Genomic DNA, 12,457 nt, shown 5'->3' on the forward strand with positions numbered 1-12,457 from the left:
ATTCTTTCACCTACAGGGAATATCACCCAATCATAAGTGACTGGCCTTGTCTTGCTGGTGGCTTGGGCCAACTGAGATGGATCTGTCTCCCATCATAGGCAAAGCACTGGGCACACAAATACAGGATGGCTTACTTGCATGTTGACAACCATTTACCTGTTCCCAGCCCTCAGTCCTTTAGTGATTCTTGCCCCAAACCAGCTGTCTCTCAGCTTACCTACTGTCTCCATGCTGCCCTCTACAACCATTATCACTGTGAAAAATAAGTTCTAGCCGGGCAGTGATGGCGCACGACTTTAACCCCAGCACTCGGGAGGCAGAGGCAGGCGGATCTCTGTGAGTTCCAGGCCAGTCTGGTCTCCAGAGCGAGTGCCAGGACAGTCTCCAAAGCCACACAGAGAAACTCTGTCTTGAAAAGCCAAGAAAAAGAAAAAGAAAAAGAAAAGCTCTATAATCTGCATGAGTCACATGCCCTCTCCAATCCTTCTAGGTTGGCATGCCATGAGTTTCAAAGTCTAAGAAACCCTGGAAATAGGTAGGATGGGTCAAAAGCCTCTCTGAGCCAGACACTGTGACAAACATATAATGCCAGCACTTGAGAGGTGGAGGAAGGCAAATCTCTGTAAGTTTGAGGCCAACCTGGTTTACAAAGCCAGTTCCAGGACAGCCAGGCCTGTTACACAGAAAAAAAACCTGTCTCAACGCCCGGGGGGCTGGTGGTGCACGCCTTTAGTCCCAGTACTCGGAAGGCAGAGGCAGGTGGATCTCTGTGAGTTTGAGACCAGCCTGGTCTACACGAGCTAGTTCCAGGACAGCCTCCAAAGCCACAGAGAAACCCTGTCTGGAAGAAAAAAAAAAAAAAAAAGAACAAAACAAACAAACAGCAAACAACAAAGAGCTGCATAAAGCAATTTTCTATCATTTGCAAGGTCCTGGGTTCAATCCCAGCACCTCAAAGTCCACAACAACAACAAAACGATTCTCTGATTCTTGCCTCTTTGATACTTTGGAAGTGTGGGTAATGAGAGAATAGGTAAAATGGGCCAATGAGAGACAGCATGAGCTGTGACCCTGTGGGCTCCTGTTCAGCACATTAGGTGCCGTTTACTGGGGGTTTTAGGATCTTTCTCTCCTCTCTTTTGAGGCCTCCCTCCTTTTATACCAAAAATTATTTTCCTGTTTCATTCTTGGTTCTCAGCCTGGAAAAAAAAAAAGTGCAAATATCCCACCAAGATATTTGACCTTGAAGTTGCTTGTCACTGAGTGAGAGAAAAGGTTCTCTTACCAGAAGACACTGAGTTTCAAGTGGGATTCTGTCGCCTATAGCTGCATGATTCTGGAAAAGGTATTGCAGCTCTCAGAACCTTAGCTTCTGTCAACTGGAAATAATTCCTACCTTCAAGGGCTTTTAGGAATTCATGAGATACCACTGAGTCACAATCTGGCCTACTTCCCAGAGCACAGCACAAGACTCATTTAAAACACAGGCTTTCTAGCCGGGTGTGGTGATGCGGGCTGTAACTTTAGCACTTGTAAGGCTGAAGCAAGAGTGCTGTTGCAAGTTCAAGGCCAGCTGGGGACATGTAGAAAGCCCACCCCCACCCTCATCACAAACAACAGAAATAAAATAAGATACTGGTTTTCTAAACCTACCAGCACATTTGAAACAAGAAACTAGGATTTCAGCTGTTTGACCCCATGTTTGGAGCTTTCAGGCGGCTGGGAGGGGTAGGTACTTACCTTTGCCTCCTCCGGGGCAGCTGATGCCTCTGTATTACAGTTGGTATGGTTCAGAGTGGCCATCTTCTCCTACTCTCTCAGTAGATGCTTTTAATTAGTGTGACACCTGCTTTGAACAACAACAGAAACCTAAGTCCTCAGGCAGAACCCGGTTGGTCAGGAACTATTTGCCCCAGCAGCAGCAGCAGCAAGCAGTAGCAGCAGCCATTTTGTGGCCCCAGACCTGCCAGTCTTCACTTTCAAATGAAGACTCCAAGGCTGCTTCCATACCTTAGTTTTCACACCTCCAGCCAGCAAGAGGCCAAACAGGATGGAGAGACTTCTCTCTCCAGTCCTGTTCCCTGGGCCCCAGGCCTCCATTCTAACTAGTGAAGACCAGGCTGGCAGTTAGGAAGGTAGGCCTAAGGTGCAAAGGAAACTGCTTGGGGAAGCTGGGGCTGGGGTGGGTCTGTGGCTCCTGGAAGCCCCTATCTTGACTGCCTTCACCCTCTCCAGGCTGGGACCTGGGCAGGACCTACAGTTTAAGTCTTTTTGTCTACAGGGCCTGGACTGCTACCCTCCTGCCTCAAGGAACGGGGAAATGGAGAAAATAAGTCTTCATACTACATGCAGCTGACAGGGAAAATCAAATGGGATAAAGCATTGATTTCTTGGAAGGGGGAAAATAGTCATGGAAGGGAGGTTTTAGCAAAGGTGGGACTGACCTATTTGCTGTCAAGGGCTTAGTGTACACCACTACCTCTGTGTGTCTTTCTTGTGCGACCGCCTGTCCATGAAATTCTCAACGCCTCAGCCCTACCTCTTGCTGCAGTAGCAGCAGCTCTGGCCAAGCCGCTCAGGCACTAAGATGGGGGGAGGTGGGAGGGGGGACGACGAAGAGGACAGCCTGGCAGCGCAATGACTGCTGGGGGTTGTAGTTCTTCCACTCTAGGAAAGCTGCCCAGGATACCTTCAAGCTCCCTTACGTCAACAACCATTACCCAGGGACACCGAAACCTATCCGCTTTTGCGTGGACGTCCCGCGCTCACCGATCTCTTCTTTGATTGGGTCACTTGTCTGCCAATCTTCTCACTTTTGTCAACAACTAGCTGTGCGGAAGCACAACTGGACCCGCCCTGTCAGAACTCAATTAAAGAGTTCATTGATGGCGTTAGCCTTTACCAGGGAGGAAAATAGATCCGGCTGAGAGGGGCGGGGCTTACGCGCGGAGTGATCCCTAGCCTTGAGGAAGGCGACGAGCAGCCCGGTAGCCGCCGCCGCCATTTTGGGCTGGGAGGAGGCAGCGGAGGGACTCGCTGCGCAGTGAGAGCACCCCATGGGGGGTGGTCCGGGCGCGGGGAGAGGCCGGGCCGAGTGGGCTGCCTGAAGTGGCGGCGCCGGGAGACGGCGGGGAGTTGGGTTGGGGGCCGCGGAGGGTGAAGGTTGGTGTCTCCCCGGCCGAGCCCAGTCCTCAAACCGTCCCGGCGGCCCCGCAGTCTCGCCTTTGAGAGCGGGGTTTTGGGTGATTACCGCGTATTTCCCGTGACCCCGACAGAGGAGAGGCCAATAGGACGGCTTCCCCTTTGCTGAGCTTCCACCGGGACGCGGATCCTGAGGCCAAGCTCTGCCAAGGCCTCTCCCCACCCCCATTCGTCTGGGTATGGCGGCGAGGCCCGGCGTGGCTGGCCCCCATCGGAAGGACGAGGTGGGCGCGACGCCAGTTGGAGGCGCTGGCTCGCGGGTTCGGGCCGAGGTTGCAGCCGTAGCCTCATGCCTCCCTCGGTGCTAGTCAGCTGGAGGCTCGGAGGGCGCCCAGCCGCAGTGCACCCACCTCTCCCCCCCCCCCCCATGCACCAAGTCCATCGTCCCACCTCTCGGGGCTGCGAAAAGCAACAGCCCTCTAACTACTATAGCAACCACCAACTCCCCTGGGACCGACTAGATGGGGCACGTGGAAAGCTCGAGCTCAGGGCTTGGAAATCTCTGAGCTCTCTTGCCCTCAAGATTGCTCCCATCGAGCCCCGACTCCCCCAATGGCCTGGCCTCGAACGTCACCAGCCACTTTTGGAAACTCCTAAAGTGTGCTGCCCCACTTGGAAATTTTACGACAAAGGGATGGGGTTCTGCCCTTTGCAGGTTCGGAACAGAAAATAATTCAGAGTCACCATGGTACAGTAATAGAAATGGAGCGGCCCATTTCGGATACTTCAAAAACATCTGTTTGCGTTTTGAAATCCGAGCCGTAAACTTAGGGACGAAATGGCTGTGCTACAAGGGGAAAGGAGAGCTAATTCCAGTGTGATCTCTGTAAGCCTACACAATGTCCCGTTTAAAGTCCTGTTCCACAAACTAAAAAGAGTATTTTCTGTGCCAGTGTCCCATCGTTACTAGAGCCATTTCTTCTTTAGAACGTGGAAGGTACTTAAGTAGAAATGGCAGTTTTGATCTAGTTCCTGTATGTGGGTTATAGGGGAGACGTTCATTGAAAGAATAAACTTGCAACTTAAAATTATAGCAGTTAAAGCATTTAAAAGGCTGGTGTTTGACGTGATATTCTTTTACTGAATTGCAGATTAAACATCTTGTTCCCTAGAGACTTCCAGGCTACACCTTCAAATGATACCTTTGTAGCTCAGCTGTCAGTTAAAATGGTGTCCAGATAGGCTCTGGAGTAGGTCGTTAACTAGCCATAGGTATCTGTGGGTACCTTGTAATGAATTTTACTGCTAGTTATAGATGGTCTAATTCCTAGGCCTTTGCTTTAACTGTAGGACCCATGAAAGTTTCTTCAGCGTTGACGGACTGCTCCTTGTATTAATAAAAGTCCTTCTAGCTGGATGTGGTGGGTCTCTTAAGAATTCGAGGCCAGCCTGGTCTACATAGAGAGTTCCGGGCCAGCCAAAGCTACATAGTGAGACTCATTTCAAAATAAAATAATTTTAAGTTATGTGATGACTTCGTAGTTGTAATTTCTGCCAGCATCCCTCGGATGCTTTGAAAAAAAAATCTTAAAACCCTACAAACAAATACAAGCCCACCTGATCACCATTGACTAGGATTCTTTTGGTTTTTTGAGATGTCTTAACTCTAGCCCAGGCTGGACTCAAATTCAGGATAATCCTTCTGTCTCAACCTAGAATTGCAGCAGGTGTGAGCTACTATACCAGCTTGATTTTCTGCTTGTACTTTTGAATCGGTTTCAGATAGCCTAGACTGACCCTGAACTCCTTGTAGTATAGTTTAGGCTGGCCTTGAACTTCCTTCCTCCACTTCCCAAGTTCTTGGATTATAGGCATGTAGTGCCACACCCAATATTATTTACTTGCTTTGTTTGTGTGCGTACATTGCACAAGTGGAGGTCAGAATCTGTGAAAGTCTGTTCCTCCATCACCTGGCTTCCCAGGGAGGGAATTCCTGTTGTGAGGTTTGGCAGCAAGTGCCTTTACACAATGAGCCATCTTTCTGGTCTCCTAATGGGTGTTTAGGTTTTTGTTGTTATTGTTGTTTGCTTGCCATTTTGAAACAGGGTCTCTGTTTAGCCCAAGTTGGCCAGGAGCTATCTGCTTGAGCCCCTCAAGTGTTCTCAGGTGTATAGCACTGCATTTATTCGTGACTAAGATTGATTAATTAAAGACAGGGTCTCCTGTAGCTCTTTTTGGCCTTGAGCTCAGTAGCCAACCATGACCTTTGAACTCCTGGTGGTCCTGCCTGTGCTGAGTGCTGAAATTAGAGGAGTGCACCATCCTGTACCATTTAGATGGCACTGGATTGACCCCAGAGCTTTGTGCACTCTAGGCATACTCTCAACTGAGCTTTATCCCCAGCCCCATTAGAGCCCTTAATTCAAAATGTGAACTGCATCTTTGTTTTTTGTTTTTTTTTTTTTTGAGACATGGCCTTGCTCTGTAGTCCAGGATGACCTAGAACTCACATCATAGACTTCAGTAGCCTTAAATTCATAGCAGCCCACTTGCCTTAGGTAAGGCTACAGGTGTCAGCCCAGTAGTTAAACACCTGGTTTAAGTACTTCTAACTGAAGCATCAGTGCACTGTTCATCCCAAAGTTTCCTTTGTCATGTTCACTTTACCCTGATCAAGAAAAGATGAAGAGCCTTGTATTGTAGGCTCATGCTAATCCTAGCACTTGAGAGGCAGAGGCAGGAGGATTACCACAAATTGGGAGACTAACCTCGGCTACACATTAAGACTATCTCAAAAAAAAAAAAAGGAAACCTTTAATCTCAGTACTTGGGAGTCAGAGGCAGGCAGATCTCTGAATTCGAGGCCAGCCTAGTATACAGAACGACTTCCAGGATAGCTAGGGCTGTTACACAGAGTAACCCTGTCTTGAAAAGCCAAAAAAGAAAAAAATGGGGCTTTAATTCAGTGGGAGAGAACTTGTTTAGCATGCACAGGAATGGAGAGTGGGAGTAGGAATGAGTTAGGAAATGATAACATTTAATTGGTAGGAGTCAGGTTAAATAGTCATAGGAGCTGAGGGGGGGCTTCGGATTATCTCTGTGGTTCTTTTGTCAAGAAGGAGGACCCTAGACTCCTGTGATCCATCCTCTGTTGTGAAGGCATCTAGCTAAACCTTTGGCAGTGCTATACCAGGTGCAGAAACTTATTACTCAGTTATAGATGAAGGCTTAACTGTGCTTAAGGATGACACATGAGCTTTTTCCCTTCCTTGATTTTAAATAGTTGGGAATAGCTGGGTGTGGTGGCGCCTGCCTGTAACCCTTATACTCAGTAGGTGGATTCTCATCTTGTTGGACACCAAGCTCAACTACAGTGAGACCCTATGTTAAAAACAATGGGAGGTAGAGACAACTCAGACCTGAGTTCAGGCCCCAGAACCCAAGTTTTAAAAAAAAAGATGCTAGGGGTCTGGAGCAATGCTCAGTAATTAAAAGCACTACTGCTCTTGTAATGGACCATCGTTCCAGGTCAGGGCCCTTTTCTGACCTCTGTGGGTACCAGGCATGCATGTGGTACACATAAATTCATGAAAACAAACACTCATAGGCAAAAGTGCAAGATGCCAGGTGTGATGGCCTATTTCTTTAATCCCAGCACTTGGGAGGAAGAGGCAGGCTGATTTTGAGTTCTAGGTTATCCTGGTCTACAAAGCAAGTTCTGAAACAGCCATGGCTACACAGAGAAAGCCTATTGGCTGGAGTGTTAGGGAGGCAGAGAGGCAGGCTCTCTGGGGTTTCCTGGAGGAGGTGAAACTGAGTGTACTTGCTAGTTAGAGGCCAATAAAAGCCCTTGTCTCAAGTAAGTGTCTGTGGGAGATGGCACCAAAGGTAGCCCTCTGGCCACCATATGTGTGTGTATTCACATTCACACACGTGTACCTGCATACCCTCCCTGGCTTCTGTACCTGTGTAGACAGCCTTTCTACTTCAGAAATAACTTCTTCAGAAGCTCTGAGGGGATCTGGGAATGTAGCTCTGTGGGTAGAGTGCTTGCCTAGCACACATGAGCCTCTGTCCATCCCTTCCCCACCAAAAACTTTAGTGCATATATAAGACCTGCCTTACTGGAGTATGGCTGCTGCACACAAAAGGGAAGCCATCTAAGGAGACTGAGTAGGGTCAGTATCTCATGGCACCAAAGCAGCTGTTATTATAAAGTAGTTGATATTTTGTATTTACCTGATGGGCCAACTCCTGGAGGCCAGTCAGTCACTCTGTAAGTAAGATTCATGGGCAGAAGTGGAAATGTGTCTCCAAATTACTCCTTGTTACTTAGATACTTCTGAAGAAGATACTTGCTTCTGTGTGTGGCTCCCATGTTCCACCCTTCTGTCCATCATTTTCTCCACCCCCCCCCCTTTTTTTTGAGACAGGGTGCCTTTGCATAGCCCTAGTTGTCTTGGGATTCAGTGTGTAGACCAGGCTGGCCATGAACTTAATATGTAGCCAAGGCTGGACTTGAATTCTCAGTTCTTGCCTTAGCTTCCTGAGTGCTGGAGTTATATGGGTACCACCATGTATTTTATTTGTTTCTCTTTTCAGATTGTTTGAATGTTATTAGGCTAAATGTACATTTATTAAGAACTAAAAGGAAGACATTCCTTCTAGTCCTAAATTTGATATTTTGCTTTTGCCTGAAAGTTGACATTGGCATTATCCAAATATGCAAAATGACATGTTTAAAGTAGCCTCCAGGGACTGAAGAGGTGGCCTAAGAGTGAAGAGCACAAAGTGCTCTTCTAGGGGGCCCAAGTTCAATTCCTAGCACTCATATCAGGTAACTTACAACTGCTTGTCATTCCACTTCCAGGGACTCCAACACCTCTGATCTCTAAGAGCCTTATGTTCACACACACACACACACACACACACACACACACACACACACAGACAGGTAGATCTCTGAGTTCCAGGCCCCAAAGCTACAGAGAAACCCTGTCTTGAAAAAGCAAAATAAGGGCTGGAGAGATGGCTTAGTAGTTAAGAGCATTGACTGCTCTTCCAGAGGTCCTGAGTTAGGGACTCCAACACCTCTGATCTCTAAGAGCCTTATGTACACACACACACACACACACACACACACACACACACACACACACACACACACAGAGAGAGAGAGAGAGAGACAGGTAGATCTCTGAGTTCCAGGCCCCAAAGCTACAGAGAAACCCTGTCTTGAAAAAGCAAAATAAGGGCTGGAGAGATGGCTTAGTAGTTAAGAGCATTGACTGCTCTTCCAGAGGTCCTGAGTTCAATTCCCAGCAACCACATGGTGGCTCACAACCATCCGTTATAAGATCTGGTGCCCTCTTCTGGTGTGCAGATATACATGGAAGCAGAATGTTGTATACATAATAAATAAATAAAATCTTTTAAAAAAAAGAAAAAGCAAAATAAATACATAAATAAAATCTTAAAGTAAGCTTCAGAACTCCAATAATTTGCTCTCATAGTCTACTGGAGGCTAGAGAAACTTATATTAATTAGATTACTGGGGAGATGTTGATAATTTCCCTCATAGTTTTATATATGAGGTACCCCCAAATTCTTGTTACTTGCTTCATTGTAAAAGAGTTGTTTGTTTGGTTGGTTTTGCCTTTTATTTTGTTTTTTTCAAGACAGGGTTTTACTATGTAGCTATAGCTATCCTGGAATTCACTTTGTAAACCAGACTGGCTTCAAACTCACAGAAATCCACCTGCCTCTGCCTCCCTAGTGCCATGTGCTATCTACCATGCCTGGCCTGGTTTTGGTTTTAAGACGATCTCACAATGTATCCCTGTCTGGCATGGATATCACAGAGATTTGCCTGCCTCTTCCAAGTGGGCTGGGATTCAGGAATGTAGTTTTTGTTCGCTGCAGATCAGTAGCAGTTTATATGTGCTGGAGAGATGACATAGTGGTTAAGAGCACTTTCTGCTCTTGCAGAGGACCCAGGTTCAGTTCCTAGAACCCATCTGTGTGTGTGACTCATACCATAGCTCATAAGTGTGTGTGACTCCAGTACCAGATGATCCAACACACTTGGATCTTGGCCTCCTCAGGCACCAGGCATACACATGGTGCACACGTAAATGCAGGTAAAACACTCACACAAATTAAATTCTCAAAAAATGCAGTGATGGGCTTGGTAGAGCATACCTTTAGTCCCAGCACTCAAGAATCAGAGGCAAGCATTTCTAATAATTCAAGGCCAGCTTGATCTACATACTGAGTTCCAAGCTAGTCAAAGCTACATAGTGAGACTGTCTCAAAACAAAAAAGGGATAGAGGCTAGGTATAGTGTCAAACAGCTGTAATTCCAGCATTGGGGAAACTTGAGGCAAAATGATCAGAGGAATTCAAGGTCAGCTGTGGCTACATAGTGAGATTGAGGCCAGCTTGGGTTACATGACATCCTGTTATAGCAGAACTAAATATAAATACATGCGTACACACACACACACACACACACACACACACACACACACACACACACACACACGGCTTCAGGTGAAACCTTAAAATTCCCTTCTGAATTTTTACTTGTGTAAAACTCTGTTTTTGTTATTTTGAAACAGGGTCTCTCTGTATAGCCCTGGCTGTCCTGGTCTTTGCTAGTAGATGAGGCTGGTTTGGAATTCATAGCTGTCCACCTGCCTGCTGGAATTAATAGTATGCACCATCTTGTTCTTGTTCAGTGCAGTGAGGACTCTTTTTTTTTTTTTTTTTTTTTTTAAACCTCTGAGCCATCTCTGCAGCCCAATTGATAGTACTTTTAGGAATCAAATCACACTGGATTGTTGAAGACTTATTCTCAGGTTCCTGTAGTAGCTCAGCCTTTTGAGTTTCTTTGACATGTAAAGGTTTGTTACAGAACTGGAGTTACTTTCCATGTTGTTAGATAATTTTTTATAATTGAATCTCCTCTTTAGAAGTAAAACTCAAGAAAAAGTTTACTTAAGTAGTTTTGTTTTTCTGAGACAAGAGTCTAGTGTAGACCAGGCTGACTTCAAATTCAGGAGGTAATTGAGAATGACCTTGAATTCCAGAACTGCCTCCACCTACAATTCCAAGCATTGAAATTAAAGGCATATACCATGTCCTGTTTGCAGGTTGCTGGGGAGATACTAGGAATTGAACCCAAGGACTCCTGCATGTTCTACATACTCAACTAAACTCCCAGTTCTTGAGAGATTTATAAGAGTGGTATAAAACAGTCTATGTTTCTTCAGTATGAACCCAAAAGTGCTGGGTGTAGTGGCACACACCTTTACTCCCAGCACTTGGGAAGCAGAGGCAGGTGGATTTCCAGCCCAGCCTGCTGGTGTACGAAGTTTCAGAACAGCCAGGGCTACGTAGTAAGATCCTGTCTCAAAAAAAAAAAAAAAAAAAAATAGAAGAAGAAAACCAAGAATCCAAATGGTAACACATCTTTAATCACAGCACTCAGGAGGTAGAGGCCAGCCAGGGCCACATGGAGAAACCCTGTCACAAAACACAAAAAAGCTTTTCTGAGCCAAGTGTGATGTATGCCAGGCTTCTAGGGAGGCTGAAGTAGGAGATGGCTGGAACCTAGGAATTGAGACCAGCCTGAACAACATAATGAGACTTGGTCACAATAACATAAATCAGTAAAGAGCTGTGTGTGGTGGTGAATATAATCCCAGCACTCTGCATAGTTTGGTCTACATAGTTCGTTGTTCAGGCCAGCAAGGGCTACATACCAAGACCCTTTCTCAAAAACAAACAAGAAAATTAGGATTGAATTTGTGAGTGTGGTGATACAAACCTCTTATTACAGCGTTCAGGAGTCTAAGGCAGGGGAGTTGCAAGTTTGGGCTATATAGCAAGACTCAAAAATAAATGTAAATATTAGGATCCAGTGAGATAGCTTAGTGGCTTTCACTTGGCTGCCACCAAGCCTGATGACCTAAATTGGATCTTCAGGACTTACATGGTGGAAGGAAACGATCTGCAAGTTGTCTTCTGACTTTCACTTGAAGGGTGTGGCGTGTCCACGAACATACAAATATAAAGCCTGGAGAGGTGGTTGAGTGCCTACTGGAACTTGCTGTTCTTGCTGAGGATCTGGGTTTAGTTCCAGCACCCACATGGCAGCTACAACCACCTCTATGTAATCAGGGGGATCTGATGCTCTCTTCTGGCCTTTGGACACCAGGCAAGTGTGCAGTGCACTTAAATACATGCAGGCACACATACACATAAAAATAAATCTTTTAAAAATAAAAATATTACATTACTTTTTATTTCTTACACACCAGCTATTTATATTTTGTGTGAGAGTAACGTAGAATTTTTATTGCAATCATGGTGTGCTAATGTGCAAAGTTAACTCCTTTGGAAAAACAGCCAATGTCAAGTATGCTGGCTCATGCCTGTAATCTCAGCATTCAGAAGGCTGAGGCAGGATTGTCCTGGGTTTGAGACTAGCCTGGGCTTCATAGCATCAGACCAGCCTCGGGGTAGAGTGAGACCAAGTCTCACAATAGTCATAAAAGCCCGAAAATTCAAGTGTGCTTCAGGACCTCTGTATAAGCACTTTCTCAATAGCCAGTTTTTGGCCAAGTGTGATGTATGCCAGGCTTCTAGGGAGGCATTGTGAATATTAGTTGTCAAATCTTAGGCATGTAAGTAGGTTAGGCATATGTAGATGTTTAGAATTACCTAAAGTTCTGTTTTGGTTTTTGTTTGATTTTTGAGACAGGGTTTCTCTGTGGCTTTGGAGGCTGTCCTGGAACTTGCATTATAGACCAGGCTGGTCTTGAACTCACAGACAGCTTGCTCCCTCTGCCTCTGGAGTACAGAGTGCTGGGATTAATGTTTGGTTTCATATAGCCATCCTATATATATATATATATATATATATATATATATATATTTTTTTTTTTTTTTTTTTTTTTTTTTTTTTTTTTTTTTTTCGAGACAGGGTTTCTCTGTGTAGCTTTGGAGGTTCCTGGCACTCGCTCTGGAGACCAGGCTGGCCTCAAACTCACAGAGATCCGCCTGCCTCTGCCTCCCGAGTGCTGGGATTAAAGGCATGGGCCACCAGCGCCCTTCGATAAAATGTTTTTAAAAGATAATATTTTTATCAATATCACACATGTATTCAGTGTTGTAATTTGATCAATCTCCCCTTTAACTCCTCCCAGATCTACTCACACCACCCCCAGCTTTATTTATTTATTTAATTTTTGTGGTCCACTGATTCCAGTTTGTATTTCCCGTGTATTCATGGGTGTGGGGCCATCCATTG

General features: G+C 45.7%; 1 protein-coding gene across 8 annotated transcripts in view; it reads right to left on the reverse strand.

The window, feature by feature from the left end:
- Hexim2 (HEXIM P-TEFb complex subunit 2) overlaps nt 1-2,900 on the reverse strand; it is a 48,019-nt gene extending 45,119 nt beyond the window's left edge. Inside the window, exons 1-2 of one of the 8 annotated variants that reach the window (XM_027428036.2) lie at nt 2,445-2,614; nt 1,741-1,846 (exon numbers count right to left, since the gene is read on the reverse strand). In XM_027428036.2, coding sequence (XP_027283837.1) covers nt 1,741-1,803 — 63 coding nt within the window. In that variant the 5' untranslated portion in view covers nt 1,804-1,846; nt 2,445-2,614. Of the gene's footprint in view, nt 1-1,740; nt 1,850-2,444; nt 2,645-2,769 lie in introns of those variants that run through there. The other 7 variants (XM_027428040.2, XM_027428037.2, XM_027428039.2 and 4 more) reach the window with 7 other exon arrangements.
- Nucleotides 2,901-12,457: the final 9,557 nt, after the last annotated feature.

The sequence above is a fragment of the Cricetulus griseus genome, chromosome 7 (genome assembly GCF_003668045.3).
Source record: "Cricetulus griseus strain 17A/GY chromosome 7, alternate assembly CriGri-PICRH-1.0, whole genome shotgun sequence".
Lineage (NCBI taxonomy): Eukaryota > Metazoa > Chordata > Mammalia > Rodentia > Cricetidae > Cricetulus > Cricetulus griseus.